General features: G+C 38.2%; 2 protein-coding genes across 2 annotated transcripts; one reads left to right on the forward strand and one right to left on the reverse strand.

Annotated features, from left to right (window-relative positions):
- Positions 1–2,876: 2,876 nt before the first annotated feature.
- Positions 2,877–6,804, forward strand: LOC136687810 (zinc finger protein ZFP2-like). The gene is made up of 2 exons (XM_066662363.1): positions 2,877–2,962; positions 5,291–6,804. Exon 2 carries the CDS (start codon positions 5,293–5,295, stop codon positions 6,331–6,333), a length of 1,041 nt encoding a protein of 346 aa, XP_066518460.1. The 5' UTR covers positions 2,877–2,962; positions 5,291–5,292; the 3' UTR covers positions 6,334–6,804.
- Positions 6,805–16,873: 10,069 nt separating this feature from the next.
- Positions 16,874–22,385, reverse strand: LOC136687811 (zinc finger protein OZF-like). Its single transcript, XM_066662364.1, has 2 exons — positions 22,298–22,385; positions 16,874–18,453 (listed from the first exon to the last, which is right to left on the reverse strand). The coding sequence occupies exon 2, from the start codon at positions 18,449–18,451 to the stop codon at positions 17,417–17,419; it is 1,035 nt and encodes a 344-aa protein (XP_066518461.1). The 5' UTR covers positions 18,452–18,453; positions 22,298–22,385; the 3' UTR covers positions 16,874–17,416.
- Between the last annotated feature and the right edge of the window lie 1,192 nt (positions 22,386–23,577).

Genomic DNA, 23,577 nt, shown 5'->3' on the forward strand with positions numbered 1-23,577 from the left:
AGCTTAGAGATTTTCTGATCTCCTCCATCTCCTCCTGATACATTAACTTTCTTTGGTGGCATGTTGTCCAGTTGGATTTTTTTTTTCCTGTGATAATGTTAATTAGAACAGCGTAGTGAGCGTAGCGGCTTAGCAACACAATGCAATGCAGCACAATGCACCTCGGACTTCGTAGTTAGCGTAGGGCCTCAGTGGTACCACTCAGCCTGCATGCAGCGTAGATGGCGTAGCGTCCTAGCTCCGTGATTCTTCTGCCCATCCCATGTCCAGACAGTCACAGCCAAGTCCAAGCCCAGAGACTGCAACCTATTCTGCCTGCCACTGCCCACTTGGCTCCAATTTGTTCATCTCAAGCGACACCATCAGCAACACCATCACAACAAGATGTGCCATACACAACACAGCAGTATCGCAAAAGAAAGATGGAGAAGGAGAAATCTGGCATAAAAACTCGTAGTTATGTTCGCCAGAACACCTTCATTTCCTGCAAAACATGCTAAAAAGAGAGAAAGCCCCCTACAAATCAACAGTATTTTGGCAATTGGTACTGTGAAGAAACTGCCACCGTGACACTGGAGGGATGGAAAGCAGCGCTGGTAGTACGAGGTTATGGAAAAACAAAGCCCCTAAAGAAAAAACCTCTTAACCCACCCACACCTGCTTTTATCCCTGATTCACTTATGTTCATTTAAATTTATGATACAGAGTAACATTCATTATCTGTAACCACTTATCCAGTTCAGGGTCACGGTGGGTCCAGAGCCTACCTGGAATCATTGGGCACAAGGCAGGAATACACCCTGGAGGGGGCGCCAGTCCTTCACAGGGCAACTCACACACACTTTTGAGTCACCAATCCACCTACCAGCATGTGTTTTAGGACTGTGGGAGGAAACCGGTGCACCCGGAGAAAACCCACACAGACACAGGGAAAACACACCAACAGACAGTCACCCGGAGCAGGAATCAAACCCACAACCTCCAGGCCCCTGGAGCTGCGTGACTGCAACACTACCTGGTGCGCCACCGTGCCGCCCATACAGAGTAACATTTTAATAGATTTTTCATTGCATTACTACTTCAATTATTTGTAGCGTATTATTTATAATTTATTTTATATATTTAAAACTTACATAGCCCTATAATTATAACATTGTGTAACTTTTGCCACTGTTTTTAATGCTTGTTTGTGGAACAAACTAATTTATTGTGTACAATTTATTGTGTACATTTAATGTTTCTTTTAAATAAAGGCTTTATTTTGTATATTAATCGTTGTTTCATTTTTTTATTCTTGCTTATTTCTTTTTCTTTCACAAGTTCAATAAATAAATAAATATAAAATAAAGACACATGCAGGTAGAATGTACAAAACTGCCTGTTTTCCTTAAAGGGTTAAGTCGACTTGAATGTTTTCGGATCATAATATTGCATCTTTTGTTTGTACTTTCTTTATCTCCAGTCGAAATCCAACTTGCCCCGTGCGGGACTCGAACACCCGCCAGAGGAGGCATTCGCGGTTACATTTGACTAACACATCTAAATGACTAAAGTCTTTGCTGAGGGGCCCTTGAGCAAAGCACTGAACTAACAATTGTTCACTGAAGACACGTTATGTTGTATGATACCAAATAATTGTACATTTCATCTTCATTTCAGAACCTAATGAAGAAAAAAATAGTAAATTGGACTGTGAATGAAAAAGTGCTAAAATGTGGCACTTTATCAATCACTGGTGGTCCACCCAGAAAACTGTGCAAAACACCAGTGGACCAGCTGTGGTGTGCTATCGGGAAATCTTTATTGTACAGGTAAGAGACAAACAATGGATGGGTTCAGGATCTGAAGCTTATTTTTTAGCTCTACATGAGTACTGTTAACTTAGTCCACTTTTACTGTAAACTGTACACATTTATTTGTTCACAGTAACAAGCATGTCACATAAAGGCAATCAGAATTTACGTAATCTGCTATTTATTTCACATTGTATGCAACACAGAATTTTTTATTGTATTTATATGCATTTTATATAATTTTTTCTTTCACAAGGTTTATGGATTCATAACGAAACTGGGGTAAATATTAGTCAATGCATATCACACAGCCACAATCTTTTCAAAGAAAATAATGTGCTCACCATACTCAATACTTATGCATTTTGTGCATAAGCATCCAAACACCCTCTCAAAATGGACCTTGAGATGACCTATCTTCACAGTCTCAACATATATTACATCTAGCAGGCAGTGAACTCCACTCTGGGTGACTATCTGTTAGGAGTTTGATAAGTTATCTTCGTGTCTGTGTGGGTTTCCTCCAGGTGTTCGGATTTCTTCCTATAGGCCAAAAACATGCATTAGGTGGACCAGCTACTCAAAAGAGTGTCCATAGGTGCCAGTGTGTGAGTGAATTTGTGCCTGTGTGTAAATGGACATGCACCCGTCCATGGTATGTTTCATTGTGCCTGGGCAGTGGTTACAACCCTGAACTGGATAAGGGGTCACAAACAACGAATGAATGAATTCGATGTCTTTGCGCTTAGTTTGGGCTTGGTATGGGGTTCGGACATGGGATGAATGTTTCTGTCAACAAACACTTTTTGGCTGATAGTAAAACAATAAACAGAAGAATAAAAAGTCCCTTTCATGCGCGGTGCTGTGCACGATGGAATTTTTACATAACCACCCCAACAAGACAACGGACACCATGACACCGCCTTATTTAATATTTTATAACACTTAATCAGTGCATTAATATATATTTATGTGTTAAAAAACTAAAATGTGCAGTAACCGTTTTGAAGTTCACAAAACACAAGAGCTTTGCCAGTTTCCTTTTACACTCCAATCCAGAAGGTGGTGGTAATACACCTCACAGATAAGCGTTAACCGCATAGTCTATAGAAGAACGTCTGCATTAACGCAGTTGTTAGAAAACAGGAGCTGCATTATTGAAGATAGAGGTCTGTTTGACATTTCGCATCGTTAATACAGCTTTTAAATGTATTTTTACCATTAAAAATGGAGGATAGATTTTCATCCTTTGAAATATGAAGTGGGAAACATCGGTCAACAGAGAAGCAGCCTTTGTCCAGAATTACAGACCGTGAATTCGCTCTCGTGTCTGTGATTTTGGGAGATAGGAATGTCTTTGCTGGGATTGAGAGAAATATTTGATCGTGTAATTGGGATTCGTATAATGTTCCTCTAAAATATTAATATAATTGTATTTTTAAGACGTTTAACGCCGTTATTCAGTGGAGCTTTGGTCCGAAATTTAAAGCCTTGTTTTGTAGCTTGTCCTGTTCTTTGTGTGTTAAGGACAACGCAGTGGTGTAATCCGTCTTTTAAATTTGAGTGCGCGTATAAGCCTGATTCTACGGTATTTGACAACGCAGAGCAACATAAGGCCCCCAAAGTACGTCGTCAGTTTTGGCGTGTTTTGAAGAGCTTTGTGCACACATGCAGTTTAGTAAAGACACTCGCACACAGATCCGCGCGTACTCCTGGATTTATTATAGCTTCTAATTAAAGCAACGAATTAGCAAATTAATGCATACAGTTAAATTCAAAATCCAGATCAGTTAATGTACGAAAATATGATATAACACATGCCATGGCCGTTGTGTACATTGTATGATTAAATCATTATACGTTTTTATTTCGAATCGATATATAAAGCGAAAAAAAGATTTCATAAGCAGAAGTTTCCCTACATTGCTTAACACGTTTTGGAATTTTTTCTTCTGCTTTTATAAAGCTGACACATTTTTTGATTCATTATTTGATATTACACTGATATATCAATAATAATAATAATAACAGTAAATCAGTAATTAAATTAAATTATTCTATATATAATTTAAATCTAGGCATATAACATACATTGTTACTATTTCATTTAATTATTAAACATTTAATGGAAATGTAAGAAACTCCTATTTTCATTTGCCGTTTTCATTTATTTCGTCAGTTAAATATATTATTAAATATATTAAATGGCATTAAAAAAGTCTACTTTCAGACAGGTCAAGCCATGGCTACGACTTGTGCAATTTAGGGGAAATTTTATTCTTCCAATTTTTTTTTCATAAATCTGTAGATTGACAGTGGTCTAAACCTGCATTGCCTACCCAGAAGAAATATCTGCCTATTCAGTGAAAACCCTGAAAAAAAATAACTACTATATCTAGGTTTCATATCATAGGTTTCCGATGGGGTTTACTTTAAAGATGTTCTTTAATGTGGTATTTAAAATAGCGGCTTTCCAGTAAAATCTGGCCAGCTGCCCCTACAAAAATATGATGTGGTTATTGTATGCATATTCTGCTTCACAGTCCCCTTTATAAAAATAAATATACATCATTCTTCACACACACTAATTAGGCAAAATGGTCTTGTCTCTCACCAAATATCCAAATGCCCACCCAAGAATATTTCATAATAAGGACTCGAATATACAAGTAATAGTAATACCACAAATTGACAGAAATAAATGCATAATTAAAAAGGAGAAATAAAAAGAGCAGTTATGTCTAGATGTAGTGAGAAGGCAGCAGCTGGTTTTAGAGCAAGATAAAATACATAAACAGATAAATGTCTCATTAGAATCAATTGTGACTAAATCAGACTAGAGTATTAAAATTTAGACCATTGTGCATACATTTTCAATCTGATTGAACAAAGTGGGTAATATTGTAAATAATCTTCATTTTTAAGGACACAAATTCACATGAATCATAAATGACTACCATGCCATAAACAAATTTTGCACCCATTCAAAATAATAGGTAGTAAGGTTCATAATAACTTCCACCCTGTTGAAATCACTGTATTATATGTATTTTTTTCCTGTATCAAATTAGCTGGCTGCTTTTTATGATGCAGTTTAGAGTTTGTATTTGTTACCTAAATGGGATTTAGATGTAGGTCACATATTAGTTTTAAACTCATTATACATTATTTTTCTACTCATCATGAGATACGGGGTTGTTAGTGATTCTAAAAACGCATTTGCATGAATTTCATCTGATACTGCATAAAATATGGAAGAAACAATCAAAAAGTGTTCAAAGATGTTTCTGGAACAGTTTGCATATCTGGGTTAAAAATTACACCTTTTTAATGTGGTTTTTAGACTTCATCATTTTGAATATTCTTCCAATCTGACATGATGTTTTTCCACTTGACTTTGGCTACTCAGTCCTGATGAAAAAGTGTTTCTTGTCAGTTATCGTTATATATAGTTTTGTGCACTTTGAATTTCACCTTTTTTTTCTGTTTTGCTAAAGGAATGACATCCAATTGCAAGTCATCTCATACTCCTGATATTGATGACCACAACCACATCATGAGCTGCTCCCAAGAGAAACATGTAACAATGCTGAATTCAGTGGAGGTTAAAAGTGAGAATGTGGAAGTCTTGTTATCAGATACTCTCCATGCTAACACTTCTGCCGATAATACAGGAAAAGAAAAGACTCACCAATGTTCTGAGTGTGGGAAACGTTTTAATAAAAGGTATAGTCTCAAAGAACACAAGTGCATTCGCTCAGGAGAAAAACCTTACCAGTGCTCAGAGTGTGGGAAACGTTTTACTGAAAAATCTAATCTCCAAAACCACCAGTGCATTCATCCTGGAGAGAAACTGTATCAGTGCCCGGAATGTGGGAAACACTTTACTGAAAGACTCAGTCTCCAAAATCACCAGTGCATTCACAGCGGAGAAAAAGTATATTCCTGTTTAGAGTGTGGAATTAATTTTACTCAGCAGAGTACTCTACAACTGCACCAGCTTCTTCACACTGGAAAGAAACCATATCACTGCCTAGAATGTGGGAACAGTTTCAGTGTAAGCAGCAATCTCCAAAGACACCTGCGCATTCACACAGGAAAAAAACCATATCAGTGTTCAGACTGTGGAAAGAGTTTTACTGAAAAATGTAATCTCCAAAGCCATCAGCGCATTCACACAGGAGAGAAACCATATCAGTGCTCAGAATGTGGTATGAGTTTTACTCAGCAGAGAACTCTACAGAGGCACCTGCGCATTCATACAGGAGAAAAACCTTATCAGTGCTCAGAGTGTGGGAAACAGTTTACTGTACAGAGTACTCTCCAAAGACACCTGCGCATTCACACTGGAGAGAAACCATATACCTGTTTACTGTGTAGAATGAATTTTACCCAGAAGAGTACTCTCCAGAGACACCTGCGTATTCACACTGGAGAAAAACCATATAAGTGCTCAGAGTGTGGAATGAAGTTTTCACAGAGTGTTCACCTCAGAAGACACCAGCGCCTTCACACTGAAAAGAAGGCCGGACAAGATTAGAAAAATTTGGAATTCTATGCTGTACTGAAACCTCCTTAAACCAACCGAGGCAGTTAGGCCAAAAAGAATACAAGTAGTAGTAATATTACATATTTTAGTTTAGAATGGAAATGAAGCTAATCTCCCAGACCACAGATAAATATTAACACCTTGTGTGTTTTTAACCCCACCCCTGAACCATCATCTATTTCAACAGCACTGTTACACTAATTTTAAGCTTAATCAAGATATTCTTGTTAAACATGTTTATGTTTGTTTGTTTGTTTGTTTCCAGACAAAGACATGATATATTGGAACAGTTTTTTACTAAGTATTATTACACTATGTGATGTTATGGTATTAGCTAATGTAAAAAAAAATTATGTATTTGGAAGAATTATTGTTTATCACCCTCATAGTAGGCTTTGTTCAAAGTATTTATTTTTGTTGCAGCTAACAACAATAGCAGTTTGGGTTTTGAAAGTATTGAAAAATTCACTAGAAATGTTACTACATTTAAGAAATAAAAAATAAAATTTATCAGTTTCATGTTTACTGTTCTTTTGTAATTTTCAGTATATGCTTGTGTTACAGCCTGTCTAGGTAGGCCGCAACATAAAGTAAAAAGGAAAAAAAAAAAAAGTATATATATGTCTCCCCCAACTCCTCACACTTCAGTCCCACCAGACCAAGGAAACTACACAGGTTCACCAGAATTCAGTCTCCAAATGTTTTATTTACTCCAAGATGACAATGGAAGCAAAACTTCAGGAGTGGTCTAAGCCTAAAATAAACAAATCCCATTCCACCCAACATATATAACTTACCTACCCAAAACCATAAAGAAAGAAAATACAAAAACATTACCTATCTCCCTAACATAAACAGAATGCAATTCAACCCTTTAATGAAAATAAATAAGGCTACACCCCCTACAGCTTCCAAATGAGTAGGATAACTATTAGGTTAACACCACATTAGACAGCTGACTCACACACAATAGCATGAGCTGAATTACAAACAATAGCATGTTCACAGATGCACATACACACAAGCCTTAGTCTGGGAGGAAGAAGCAATGACAAGGAGGAAGAGGAGGAGCTTCTTTCAGTCATCCAGCAGGGCTTTAAATCTGTTCCGCCTTAATCCTGTCAGCCAACCGGAGCACGGTTCCAGCAGCAAATCAGCAGCAGCACCTGTGGCATTTACTCAGGATAGAGAAACAACACAAATAAGTCACCAGACGTAACACCCCCACCCTACAGAATCAAACAACATGTTTGAAACTATAAAATTAAACACGTGACAAAGCATCAGCAACTATATTTTCACTTCCCTTTTTATGATGCATCTCTAGTGGGAAAGATTGTACCAACAATGACCATCTCAAAAGACGTTGATTATGATTGCTCATTCGGTTAAGGAAGACCAGTGGGTTGTGGTCAGTGTAAACCACTATCGGCACTGAACTTGATCCAACATAAACTTCGAAATGTTGCAAAGCCAACAAAAGAGCTAACGTTTCCTTTTCGATAGTACTATAGTTTAACTGATGTTTGTTGAATTTCTTTGAAAAATAACAAACAGGATGGTCAATGCCTTGGTGATCTTCCTGTAGCAATACAGCTCCTGCACCTGTCCCACTTGCATCTACTTCAAGTTTAAAAGGTATCTCAAAATTTGGTGCAGTAAGGACTGGAGAGTTACACAAAACAGCTTTGATGGCGTCAAAAGCTAATTTACACTCTGGAGACCACATGAATAGCTGTCCCTTCTGAAGTAGGTCAGTAAGAGGAGACACTAGACTAGAAAAGTTTCTACAAAACGCACGATAAAACCCAGCCATTCCTAAAAATCTCCTTAACTCACGCCGGTTAGTGGGGGCAGGAAAATCCAAAATGGCAGAAATCTTGGCCTGTACAGGCCGGACTTGACCTTGGCCAACCTCACGACCCAAGTAAGTCACTACAGCTTTAGCAAATTCACATTTTGCTAAATTTAATGTAAGAGAAGCATTCTGCAACCGACTGAACACTTCTGAAAGAGTTTGCAAATGGTCAACCCATTTAGATGAATAAATGACAATATCATCCAAATATGCATCACAATTAGTTATACCAACTAACACATGATTCATCAAACGTTGAAAAGTAGCAGGAGCATTTCTAAGTCCAAAAGGAAGAACTGTATATTGTAGAAAACTATCAGGAGTTACAAAAGCAGAAATATCAGAAGCACGCTGGGTTAATGGCACTTGCCAGTAACCTTTCAGTAAATCTAGTTTTGTAACAAATTTTGCAGATCCAACTCTATCAATACAGTCCTCCATTCTAGGAAGTGGAAACGAATCAGGTGTAGTAATAGAATTAACTCTCCGGTAATCTGTACAAAAACGCACTGACCCGTCAGGTTTCGGCACCACTATACATGGAGAACTCCAAGAACTTGTGCTGGGAACAGCAAACCCTGTGTCCATCAAATATTCTACTTCCTTTTGCATCAAACTCCTTTTAACTGGATTAACCCGATACGCATTTTGTTTAATGGGTCTATGATTATCAACATCTATGTCATGATGCACAAGGGACGTCTGAGATGGAATATCTGAAAACAAAGATATGTGACCCTGAATAAGACTTATCACATCCTCACGATCACTCTCAGATAAATGCATTAAGTGTGATGGTAAATCAGCTAATATCTCTGAATTGGATAAACGTGCTGGCACAAAAGGTACACTACGCAATGTTAACCCATCTTCTTCAGGGTTATACACAAGCGGGATAACAGCAACAGTAGAAGTAGTGGTTTTAGCAGTAGGCAACACTTCACAACTTCCCACAGGACCACGACATACATAGGCCTTTAACATATTGATATGGCAGACGCGACTTTTCCTTTTCCGGTCAGGGGTTTTAACCACATAATCTGTTTCACTAAGTTTGGATTCAATTACGTAAGGACCAGAAAATTTAGCCTGTAAGGCTGAACCAGAGATAGGCAGAAATACTAAAACTTTATCTCCAGGAAGAAATTCACGACACCTTGCTCTTTTGTCAAAACGACGTTTCATTTTAACTTGAGCAGCAGTTAATGAAGCCATAGCTATTTTACAAGCGTTATGCAGACGTTCACGAAACGCACTCAGATACTCCAACACATTGTGTTTTTCTGACAACTGCTCAGCACTCAATTGCTCATGGAGCATTCTAAGTGGTCCCCGAACTGTATGTGCGAACACCAACTGTGCAGGACTAAATCCAAGAGATTCCTGAACTACCTCCCGTAAAGCAAACAAAAGAAAAGGGACTCCCTCATCCCAATCACGTCCTGATTCAAAGCAGTATTTGCGCAGCATAGATTTTAATGTTTGGTGAAATCGCTCCAATGCCCCTTGTGATTCTGGGTGATAGGCACTAGCTACTTGATGTTTAATTGACATCTCATTAATCACTTGAGAAAAAATCTTAGAGATGAAATTGGAACCCTGATCTGTTTGAATAACCTTGGGCAACCCAAATGTAGAGCAGAATTTCACCAAAGCCTTGACAACTGCCTTAGAGCTGATGGTGCGTAAGGGAATGGCCTCAGGATAACGAGTAGCAGAACACATTATTGTTAACAAATATTCATGTCCTGCCTTTGTCCTTGGCAATGGACCCACACAATCCAAAATGATTTTCTCGAAAGGCTCCCCCATCACCGGTATTGGATGAAGGGGAGCTGACGGAATTGACTGATTAGGTTTACCTACTAGTTGGCATACATGACAAGAACGACAGAAATTTGAAACATCACTCTTGAGTCCCGGCCAAAAGAAATGTCTTAAAATACGGTCATAAGTCTTAGTAACTCCTAAATGACCAGAAAATGCATTCTCATGTGCTAGGCTCAAAACAGGACCTCTATAAGCCTCTGGAATAACAATCTGATGGATAGTGTTCCAACCCAAATCAGAGGTTCCTGTAGGTGTCCACTTTCGTTTCAAAATTCCCTCACTGACATAATAAGCAACCGCTAATTTATTTATATCCCCCTCCGGAACAGTTTTAGCAAAACACAAGGCTAAAGATGCATCACCTTGCTGAGCTTCAATCAGCTGCTTTCTCCCAATTTTTAACCCTGTCATAATCACTTCCCCAAAAATTTTTTTATCACCACTTGCTTTTGTCTCCTTCACAACTGGTGGACCTTGAGGTGCCATAAATGTCCCTAAAAGGGGTACCTCTGGAGTTTTACGAGCTTGAGCCCTTGTTACCACACAACCAGGGAACAAAGATAAAATTTTTGGATCGATGTCACCAGTTTCAGGCATCACACTCACTTCTGGCAAAGGAAACACTTTTCCTCCAGCCAAATCGTTCCCAAGAATGAGGGAGACACCTGCAACTGGCAACCTATCTCGCACAGCAACCTTCACAAGACCTTTAACTAACCCAGATTTCAAATAAATCGTGTGCAAGGGAACTTGCAGATGACCCATCTCAATACCCCGTACCAAAACAGAAGACCCACAAAACGTCTTTTCGGAGAAGGGCAACACACTTTCTAAAATAAACGACTGAGCAGCTCCGGTATCTCGTAATATTTTAACAGGATGTAAATCATGATCCTGCTCTACAATTGAAACCCACCCATTCAATAAAAAAGGCTTATACCCGTCATCCAGGCAAGGTTTGGAACTTTGCAAAGACGACAAGGCATCCGATTGTGCCAGACCCACACTTTTGAGATGCTGTTTGTTTCTTTTCTTTTGCCAGGCTTTACACTCAGCGATCAAATGTCCAGGTTTACAACAAAAGAAACAAACACGTGTCTCACCATCATTATGACCCTTTTGAAACACTTTAGGTGGTACCTCACATTTTTCTGGAGCAACAAACGCAGCATGTGGTAATGTGCAATCCTTTCTTACCACACGGTCAGACCGTACAGGCGATGTAAAAACAGTTTTATGAGTCAACACAAACTCATCTGCATACACCGCTGCATCTGCCAGAGAAATAACTTTCTTCTCATTTAGATGAACCACAATATTTTCATGAACAGCATTTTTAAAATCCTCCAATAAAATGAGTTCCTGTAACTGTTCAAAACTGGTAACATTAGAGGCACTACACCACTTCTCAAATAAAGTCCGTTTCTCACGTGCAAACTCCACATATGTCTGGCTGGCGGTTTTCACCTTCATTCTAAAGTTTTGGCGGTAAGCTTCAGGCACAAGCTCATATGCATGTAAAATACTGCTTTTCACTACCTCATAATCCAAACTCTGACTTAAAGATAACGCTGCACATACCTCTTGAGCTTTTCCCTCCAGCTTGCATTGCAACAACAGAGGCCAGACTTCCTTAGGCCAATGCAAAACAGAGGCAATTCGTTCAAAAGCAGGAAAATAAGAATCCACATCTGATTCTCTAAAATGAGGTACTAGCTTAATATGCTTACCTACATCAAATGCAGCAACCGGTTCTGGTGATGTCACAGAAGAATGAGCAGCAGCTGGCAAAGGAATAAACAGGGTAGAAGGTGTGGAAGCAGGGCCAGAAGGAGTAGAAGTAGGACCAGGAAGAATGGAAACAGGGCCAGAAGCTCTCCTATCGGTAGTCTCTGAAGAAGCACCCAGCGGTAGTAGCAAAGGGTCACCAGTTGCAGTACCTGCACCTGAAGGCCCAGTCTGCAACTGGTATAACCTCAGAGCCTTCTCAGCTTCAATCTCCAGAGCCCTCACCTTCAGAAATTGTATCTCACGCTCCTGCCGTCGTGTCTCCAATTCCAACTCCTTAAGGCGCACTGCTATCAGAGGATCAGATGGTTTTGATCCCGTACTAGGCGATACCGCACTGATAGTGGACTCCTCCACAACCAGTGAGAAAGCACCTGCACCCTCACCTGCAACCTGCGCACTGACTGCCACCTCTCCATCTGGCAACACCTTTAAAGCAACCAATTTCTCAAGTAAAGCAGTTTTAATCTCCTCCCTCTTACCATGACGAGGAACAGACACCTGATAAGCCTCAGCAATCGAGACTAGATCCTTTCTACGGTAAGTATCCAATTTCCCACGAGAAGGAGACCTAACAAAATCAGCCACATCCATACTGAAGCCTCAAACCATAGAAGTTCACCCCCACCAAAAAAAAACCAGCCAGACAGACACAGTCCGACAGACCACAACAAGAAAAGCAGAAAGCTCCCCCTGCCAAAAAAAACCCAAAGAGGACGAGCCCCCAATTTATGTTACAGCCTGTCTAGGTAGGCCGCAACATAAAGTAAAAAGGAAAAAAAAAAAGTATATATGTCTCCCCCAACTCCTCACACTTCAATCCCACCAGACCAAGGAAACTACACAGGTTCACCAGAATTCAGTCTCCAAATGTTTTATTTACTCCAAGATGACAATGGAAGCAAAACTTCAGGAGTGGTCTAAGCCTAAAATAAACAAATCCCATTCCACCCAACATATATAACTTACCTACCCAAAACCATAAAGAAAGAAAATACAAAAACATTACCTATCTCCCTAACATAAACAGAATGCAATTCAACCCTTTAATGAAAATAAATAAGGCTACACCCCCTACAGCTTCCAAATGAGTAGGATAACTATTAGGTTAACACCACATTAGACAGCTGACTCACACACAATAGCATGAGCTGAATTACAAACAATAGCATGTTCACAGATGCACATACACACAAGCCTTAGTCTGGGAGGAAGAAGCAATGACAAGGAGGAAGAGGAGGAGCTTCTTTCAGTCATCCAGCAGGGCTTTAAATCTGTTCCGCCTTAATCCTGTCAGCCAACCGGAGCACGGTTCCAGCAGCAAATCAGCAGCAGCACCTGTGGCATTTACTCAGGATAGAGAAACAACACAAATAAGTCACCAGACGTAACAGCTTGAAAAGGAGAATTGGACACACATTTCATGAAAAGTTTATTTTGATATATTTTTAATATTTTAACCATTAGAAAGTGAAAGTAAAAACTGGTAAGATTCTTGGATCTAATGCAGTGATTCTCTGTATTTTAGACCAAGTATCACTCGTGAACAAACCACAAAATCCAAGTACCACCTGCAAGTCATCTCACAGAAACACAGGTGCCAGACATAGCCACACTTGTAAAACGTAGGCGTATTTAGAGCAAAATGGGAGTCTGATGATATAAACAAAGCTGTGCTGCGTTGGGAGTGAGGGCCTTGAGTTTCAAACAGTTCTGCCTTACCATACATTTAGTTGAGAAACAGCCCCTGGTATGCATAATAGAATCACTACACTTAGAAATGTTTTTTACTTCGTAGCCAGTAAATCACTGGTATGACATATAGCAATTTTAATTTAATACCTGAACATTGTCTTTGTGCAATTTAAAGGATTTAAATCAATGGCATATTATTTCTAGATGAATTAGGGGTGAAATATGGAAATGCACATTAGTCTGCTGTTAAACCGGAGTGTTACACACCTTAACACACTTTCAAGAAGGATATCTAAAGCCAGAGTGTGGCAAAAGATGTTTGTTGTTCCCAGGCAGCTCTGTCTAAAATTTGTTGCAAATATAAATTGAATAGGAATGATATACGGTCATAGCTGAAGTGTTGGCACCCCTGAAATTGTTCCAGAAAATGAAGTATTTCTCCCAGAAAATGACTGCAATTATTGGGCATGTTTATTTTCTTTGTTTGCATTGTAACAACACAAAACAGAAAAAAAGGCCAAAATTGATATTACAATGCAAAACTCCCTAAATGGGCCAGACAAAATTACTAGCACCCTCAACTAACTGAAATCAATTGATTTCTTTAACCATCAACAAGCTTCTTACACCTCCTACAAACTGCTCCAGGTCTCTCATATTTGAAGGATGCCTTCTCCCAACAGCAATTTTAAAATCTCTCCACAAGTGTATAATGGGATTTAGACCCGGATTCATCCGGAGCTTTCCAGCACTTTGTTTTCATCCATTTCTGGGTGCTATTTGAAGTATGTTTGGGTTCAGTGTCCTGCTGGAAGACCATGACCTAGGATGCAAACCCAGCTTTCTGACACTGGGCCCTACATTGCGACCCAAAATCTTTGGTAATCTTTAGATTTCATGATGTCTTGGCACCCAGTGCCAGAGGCAGCAAGACAACCACAAAACATCTTTGAATTTTCACCTTATTTGACTGTAGGTACTGTGTTTTCCAAAAGCATATCTGTCAATCTGTCCAAAAGATGTTTTCCCAGAAGGATTTTTGTTTACTCACATATATTTTAACCAACTGCTATGTAGCTTTTTTATGTCTCTGTGTCAGCAGTGGGGTCCTCTTGGGTCTCCTGCCATAGCGTTTAATTTAATTCAAATGTCAATGGATAGTTTGCACTGACACCAAGCCTGCAGGACAGCTTGAACTTCTTTGGAACTTGATTGGGTCTGCTTATCTACCATCCTGACTATCCTGCATTGTAACATTTCATCAATTTTTCTCTTCCATCCACATCCTGGGAGATTAGCTACAGTGCCATGGTTTGTAAACTTCTTGATTATGTTGCACACTGTGTACAAAGGAACGTCAAGATCTCTGGAGATTAACTTGTTACCTTCAGATTGTTGACATTTTTCCACAATTTTGGTTCTCAAGTCCTCAGACAGTTCTCATCTCCTCTTTATGTTCTCCGTGTTTAGTGTGGCACACACAGACACACCCTGCAAAGATTGAGTCAACTTCTCTCTTTTTATCTGGTTTCAGGTGTGATTTTTGTATCGCCCACACGTGTTACTTGGCACAGGCGAGTTTAAACAAGCATAACATGCTTGAAACAAATTTATTTACCCACAGTTTTGAAAAGGTGCCAATAATTTTGTCAATTTTTGCCCATTTCTGGAGTTTTACATGAAATTATATCAATTTGGACTTTCTTTTCCCTCTGTTTCTTTGTTTATGAAGTGTTTATGAATTCTGTATGATTGGATAAAATTGAAATACAGTGAAAAATAATGAATATGCATTGACCAAGAAGATGATGCTTGAACTTTTGTCTGGTTCGAATTAAACAACAAGATTACTGTCTAATCAAATTTCCACACACATAATGTAAGTTAGGTAAACAATTGGGGAGATGGCAATCACAACATCTACACTGCACAGACGGACATTGAGATATTGGATACTTTTTTCATTCCATTAATATAAAATCGGTTCTGTGATGATAAAGTGGGTGGCATGGTGGCGTAACAAGTAGTGCCACTCTCATACAGCTCCAGGGACCGGGGTTGTGGATCAAAACCCTTGGGTGCCTGTCTGTGAGTTGTATTCCTTCCATATCTATGTGAGTTTCTTTCAGGTTCTGCAGTTTCCTCCCATGGTCCAAAATCATGATTGTAAGTGGATTGGTTATATAGAATTGTAGGAGACAGTGATTGTGTGAAGCCTTGTGATTGATTGGTGCCCTCTCCTCGGTGTTTCTGCTTTGCACCCCAACGATTCCAGGTAGGCTATGGACCCACCACAAACATGAGCAGAATAAAGCAGTTGCAGGTATTGAACGAATGAATGATGATTTGTCCATGACAAGATAATTTGTAAAGTTGATCTTTTAGCTGTTTTGTTTATATTTATTTGTTTATTTATAGTTTTTGGATTTGTTTTTTATAAATTATCATGAGGATTCCATAATATTATCATTAGTATTGGAAGATTCCAGTGTTTTCCTATTCTATGTTCTAATGATCATAAAATAATATGCAATAATTTATTTAGTTGCCCTGTGAAGGACTGCCACACCCTCCAGGGTGTATTCCTGCCTTGCGCCCAATGATTCCAGGTAGGCTATGGACCCACTATGACCCTGAACTGGATAAGCGATTACAGATAATGAATTAATGAATGAATGAATAATTTACTTATATTGCCAATTATTACATTCTTAATGTATGTTTTAAGAAGCTTCAGATATTTCAGTATATTCAACAATATTTAACATCTGCTACTAATTAAAATGTTCGTTAAACATCCATTGATTGATTGAACACTATGGACACTTTTTTGAGTTGCCAATCTACCTACCAACGTGTGTTTTTGGACCATGGGAGGAAACCGGAGCACCCGGAGGAAACCCACACGGACACAGGGAGAACACACCAGTCAGTCACGTGGAGCAGGACTTGAACCCACAACTTCCAGGACCCTGGTTTCACTGTCACACAGCTCTAGGGTCCTGGGGTTTTGATTTCAAAACACTGCCTCTGGTCAGTGTCCGTGATGAGTTTGGTGTGTACTACCTGTGACTGTGTGAGATTCCACTGGGTGCTTTGGTTTCCACCCACAGTCCAGAAACTTGCTGGTTAGTGGACTGACAATTTAAAGTGTCCATACTCGAGTCCTTTTTGAGGGACAATTAATATCAGCTGGCTGTGGCCCTAAGATGGCACTGAATTTTAAACAGACATGTTTCTGTAGTGGAAATCACAACATAGGTTCAGAAACACTCAAAATCATCACTGCATCCACAAATGCAAGGGAAAAAAACATGTTCATTAGGAAACAAAATTTTAACGCAATAAGAAAAGCTGACATGAGCAGAATACATTTAAATACAGTTACATACATTTTTATTCACAACATATATAGTATGGTATCTACTGAATTATTTTCAAAATAATTAACTGCTCTTATTGCTTATTTGGGGGTGAGAGTATTTAAAAACACAGGTATTAAATCTATCCCCACACTGTAGATTATGCACCAGCAAACTCTTACTGTTATTGGTAAATGTAATAACCATTAAAGGGTGATACTGTACTTTATCCTTCACAAACTAACATTTTTATTTAATATTTTACCTTAGCTAATACCTTTAAACATCACAAAATATGCACATATCGCAGGTAAACTGCTACCAAATAAATACAGACATGTCCACATGCAAAAAAAAATTTAAAAGAAAAAAATATGTATTATTCTTCTCTGGTCTGGGACATTACATTCACACTCTATGGTTTTCTGATCTCTAACCTAAAAGTATAAATAACCTGACAGTACTTGTATTTTTGCTGACCTAACTGCCTCTGTGGGTTTAAGGAGGTTAAAGTACAATGTACAAAGAGGACAAAATTAATCTATTCTTGTCCGGCCTTGATTTCAGTGTGAATGCGCTGGTGTCTTCTGAGGTGAACACTCTGTGAAAACTTCATTCCACACTCTGAGCACTTGTAGGGTTTTTCTCCAGTGTGAATACGCAGGTGTCTTTGGAGAGTACTCTTCTGGGTAAAATTCATTCTACACAGTAAACAGGTATATGGTTTCTCTCCAGTGTGAATGCGCAGGTGTCTTTGGAGAGTACTCTGTACAGTAAACTGTTTCCCACAATCTGAGCACTGATAAGGTTTTTCTCCTGTATGAATGCGCAGGTGCCTCTGTAGGGTTCTCTGCTGAGTAAAACTCATACCACATTCTGAGCACTGATATGGTTTCTCTCCTGTGTGAATGCGCTGATGGCTTTGGAGATTACATTTTTCAGTAAAACTCTTTCCACAGTCTGAACATTGATATGGTTTTTTTCCTGTGTGAATGCGCAGGTGTCTTTGGAGATTGCTGCTTACACTGAAACTGTTCCCACATTCTAGGCAGTGATATGGTTTCTTTCCAGTGTGAAGAAGCTGGTGCAGTTGTAGAGTACTCTGCTGAGTAAAATTAATTCCACTCTCTAAACAGGAATATACTTTTTCTCCGCTGTGAATGCACTGGTGATTTTGGAGATTAAGTCTTTCAGTAAAGTGTTTCCCACACTCCAGGCACTGATACAGTTTCTCTCCAGGATGAATGCACTGGTGCTTTTGGAGCTCAGATTTTTCAGTAAAACATATCCCACACTCTGAGCACTGGTAACGTTTTTCTCCTGAGCGAATGCACATGTGTTCTTTGAGACTATATACCTCTTTAAAAAATTTCCGGCATTCAGAACAGTGGTGAGTTTTCTCTTTTCCTGTATAATCATCAGACGTTTTAGTGTGGAGATTATCAGACAACAGGACTTCCACATTCTCACTTTTAACCTCAACTGAATTTAGCATTGTTACATGTTCTTCCTGGAAGCAGCTCATGATGTGATCATGATCATCAGAAGCACAAGAAGACTTGCAATTGGATGTCATTCCTTAAAAAAAACAAAAAAAAAAAAACAATGTAAACTTCAATGTCAAGTGGAAACATTACAAACACAGTGTAGGAGCCCTACTTATATAAGACACATGAAAAAATATTCAGAGTCATTCAGTGTCTGAATTTATTACTGAAACGCAATGATAATATACGATTACAAACTCTAGCAATTTTATCAAATTAAATTAAAAAGTACAGTATTGTACAAATACTGAAAAAAAGGCTTGTCCTATGACAACAAGAATTTGTTTTGCTTTAATCCAATGTGAATTTGCTTTAATGAAAAAAAGACAAAAAAAATGTCAGTTATTATTAATATCGACTACAAAAAAGTGAACGAGTGGCTGCCATTTCCTTGCATTTACAAGCCTTTTCTGTCCAAATCCACATTAAATATTTCAACTAGACTAGGCTGCTGTTACTTACTCGATTTTCCCTTCCATCATAAATCTTGTTTAGGAGGAGGCAGAACTTTTCATAGTCAGACATTTAGTTCCACATTATATTGGCATTATTCGCCAGCTTATTGAATTCTCTGTTCCACCTTAAGAGCTGATGCTAGTGCTGTAGATTTTGAAACTTCTTGAAGCAACTCTTATTCTAGTTTATCCGTTTAAATTCAAACCAATTTTATGCAATGTTACTAAATATTTACCTAAGTGAAAGGCAAAAATGGAAAGAGCCCCTGCAGTGTTCCCTGCATTTGCAAGAATTTACCACATTAAAATCTCAGACTAGACAAGGCTGGTGTTATTTTCCCTTTCAACCATAACTGGCATTTGAGAGGCAGATCCTTGCTTCTTATTCATAATTTTCATATTCAAGCATTTAGTTTCACCTTAAATGTGTCAGTTTAAGAGTCTTATTTGCGTTATTCTCCAGCTTCTTATTGAATACTCATTCCACCATAAACAGCTATGCAAAGCTAAAGTTAGTGCTAGGTTTTATAAACAAAACTCATTTTGAAACACTCCTTATTTCTCATTTTATTGATCTAAAACAAATGACCAATTATTTATCATGTCACTAAAACATCTACCTACTAGTGAAATGCTTATATTTGCTGTGTACTACAAAGCTTGATTTTTCTGTTCCACCTTAAATAGCTTACCCCTTAATTTGTTTAACACACACACACCACAGAGAAATACACTAAATCTGCCTCAATTCCTTTCAATCATATTGAAAGGAACACAGTCCAGGCACCTTTCAAACATCGCTATTGTGTGTTTCAAACTTTAATTGTATGAAACACACAATAGGGTTTATTCCTTTTAATTTATACATAGGCGTCTGTACTTACATATTTTTTTCAGAAATTATTTCTTATTCACTGTTCAGGCTCTGTTCTGAAAGAGAATATCCTGCTTTATCAATACTATGAGAGGCAGCAGTTTTAGATTTGACTGTTTCCTTAATCTATGATCACACACCCTGCTTCAATCCAAGTTAAATTTGTCATCTTTTCCCAGAATATCCATGGTTATTTCAGCTAAAGAATACCAGGAGTATAGTGAACAATACAGTGCGTTAGCCCTGTTTCACCAATGTGGAATCAGTTCCTTTCCTGTTTGCTCACCTAATTGCTAAAAGTGTAAATATAAATGAATAAATAAAAAAAATAAATGATTTTTAAAAGCTTGGGGAACTTCCACCAACCTAAACAGGTTCTGAAACCAGTGAAACCAAAGAACTGTATTTTCTTCTGCACAAATGATGTCCATGGGTATGTCCAGCTAAAGCATATCAATAAAGAGCATGGAGCTGCAAATAAAGCATTATTGCTCAGTGGAACTGGACTGGGTCATTTGAAGCATGTTATATTTTATAGCATATGTAGAAGGTTCTATGCAGCCTTTTTGTTTTACAATGGGAAATGGGAAATAACCTTTTACCTGACTTCTGGTTTGAGGTAAATGCAAGGACGAAAAACAGGAAAATATGTCTATGTTTTCTGTGCTTGTGGTCAGCATGACTCAAGGCATATTCCGTTTTAGGCCACTTTTTTCCACTGTTCTCACTGGTGACAAGTTCTGAAGGACAGTTCTGTAACCATACTCCAAAATACACAAATTGTAACATGCAGAACTCAGCGACACTATCACTATCATCTGAACCCACTATAAACGGGATAAATTATGACCCTATAGTGACTCTGTCCATTTATCTATGGCTCTGGCACTATCCTGGTTAAAACAGACAAAATCTTTGTGAGCTGAGACCGAACTCACTCAAGTCACACTGACCACAGGTATGTGTACTTTTTGGTCATTCTTTTTTCATTTTAAAAACAAATTATAAGCTTCTGATTTGAGGAAAAATAGCAAGACGGACTGTGTTTTTCTGATTCTTATTTGCAAATTCATGTTTTGATTTCAAAGAAAAAAAAAGAGAGACATTATTGGTTTTTACATTATATGGAGTTTTTATATTATTTGAAGTATAAAACGAAAATCAAATAAACATCCGTTTTTCATTTTTCATTCATTTGATTTAAAATATAATTAGCACTAGGACCTCTTGCTGCAGTTGTTATAAACAAGTGGGGTAATTAAGAAACTCACTGTTATTTAAAGCAGGGCTATCATTAAAAACAAGTTAGAATCATGAAAGTTATATAAGAAACAGTAGATTAATATCTAGATTAGATAAATTATTCTAGAATATATTAGATATTAAAATGAATAACTTACTATATCACACATTGATCACTGCAAATCTTATGTTCTTTTTCCTTAACAACCGTTACTGTGTAGTATCCTTTTAATTGTAGAAATTTATTTCATGTTTGTAGATGATGGTACAAAAGGTAACATATAAACCAACTTTATCTTGCGAGGTGTTTATCAAATTCCTCTGAGGAGTTATACAATGTTAGAATAAGCTGTTTGAAAGCAAAGGACAACACTAAGCGACATGAGTAAAATGAAATTTAAAGAGGCAAGGTATAACTGTATCAACCAATAAGAAAGAGTTGAGCAAGCATGAATTAGCATGGAGTTTGAGATTCGGTCCTTTGGTGGTCTTTGGGTAAAGGTGAATATAAAAGCTGAGAGAGGTTCACAGGCAAAATTGGAAATCGTAGCTCCAAAATTAACTGTGAACAATGCTGAACACTGAAAAGACAATTTATTTCATGTACTCTGTTTAAAAATCACTAAAATATTTCTTTACACTATTAGCTATTTTTATCAATTATGTGCACACCGAAAAAGTGTTTACCTCTATTGCTGATACAAGACAAGCAAGCAGTTATAATAAAATGAAAAATATGGTCCTTCATTTCAAGATCTCAAATTCAGTGTCCATGAAAACCAAAATTACACTCATATTCTGGACAGTGAGTGAGTCCAATAACCAACAGCTTTTAGAACAGCATCTACCATTAGACCATCAGCCTCCTGCGCAGCTGTTCTTTTGGGGGTTGTGTTATTTGGCTCTGCGGGATCAAATAACGTAAAACCACTGTAAAACGCGCACTCACATTTACAGCATGGTTACTTCACTGTGGTGCATTTAACACACAAAAGCACAAGAGAAGCAACAGGACCGAATCTCCACGGGAAAATAATATGAACAACCATATAAATAAACACAAATATATTAATGTTTTATATCAATAACGTATAAATCAATTGAAATAATCTCATTCTCTTAAACCCAACTAAATAATTCCTATCTCCCAAAATCACAGAGCTAACAGCCCTTTTTTCTGAACAGTAGCATGCTTTTGTGTAGCTGACTTTTTCCACCTTTCACTATATATTCCACTCTTCGTTTCTCTACTAGTGAAATAAAAATTCTACGTAAAGTATGGGGAAAATTGAGCAGATCTCTACCTTCAATAACGCAACTCCGGTTTCTCTCCAATAACACTGCGTTAGGGCTTCTTCTATAGACTAAAGCGGTGAACTCAAATCTGTGAGATGTACCACCACCTTCTGGACTGGAGTCGGGTACCAAAACGTTACACTTAAAACTCACAACGTTTGTTGGTGATTTTAATTATGTTAAACACAAATCTATATGTAAGCATTAGTACCAGGGCTGTACTCAGAATATGAAAAGCCTAGAACAAGTGATGCCTGGATTTTGATGTGGGATATCTGCCCTATGCAGCATGCTTGATTTGTGGTGTAATGGGCATTATAAAATTAAACACACTGCTCAAAAAAATAATAATAAATAAATAAAATAAAATCCTAGATCTCAATGGATGAAATATTAAAATGGAGAATCTTTATTCATTACGTACTTGAATGTGTTGAAATGTAAATCAAAATTACCATCCCATGGAGGTCTGGAAACATACTCAAAATGAGGTCTGTCACATGTTCAGTGTGAACCTGTTCTCATCTGTGAAGAGCACAGGGACCAACGGTGAATCTGCTAATTGTGGTGTTCTCTGGCAAATGCCAATCGCTCTGCACGGTGTTGGGCTGTAAGCACAAGCCCCACTTGTGGACGTCAGGCCCTCATACCACCCTCATGGAGTCTGTTTCTGACAGTTTGTGCAGAAACATGGATATTACTGATCTGATGGAAGTCATTTTGCAGGGCTCTGGCACTGCTCCTCCTGTTCCTCCTCACACAAAGGAGGAGGTAGCGGTCCTGCTGCTGGGTTGTTGCCCTACTACCCCCTCCACATCTCCTGGTGTACTGGCCTGTCTCCTGGTATCTCCTCCATGCTCTGGACACTGTGCTAACAGACACAGCAAACCTTCATGCCACAGCTCACATTGATGTGCCATCCTGGATGTGATGCACTACCTGAGCAACTTCTGTGGGTTGTAGACACCACCTCATGCTACCTTTAGGGGTGAGAGCACTGACAAATATGCAAAAGTGACCAAAACATCAGGCAGAAAGAATGAGAACAAATAAATGGCCTGTAGTCACCACCTGCAGAACCACTCCTTTATAGGGGTTGACTTACTAATTACGTCTCATTTGTACCTGTTGTCTGTTCCATTTGCACAACAGCAGGTGAAATTGATTCACAATCAGTGTTGCTTCCTGACAGGTTGATTTCTGGAGTTACACTGTGTTGCTTAAGTGTCCCCTTTATTATTATTTTTTTTTGGAGCAGTGCATATATATATATATATATATATATATA

This window comes from Hoplias malabaricus, chromosome 2 (genome assembly GCF_029633855.1).
Source record: "Hoplias malabaricus isolate fHopMal1 chromosome 2, fHopMal1.hap1, whole genome shotgun sequence".
Lineage (NCBI taxonomy): Eukaryota > Metazoa > Chordata > Actinopteri > Characiformes > Erythrinidae > Hoplias > Hoplias malabaricus.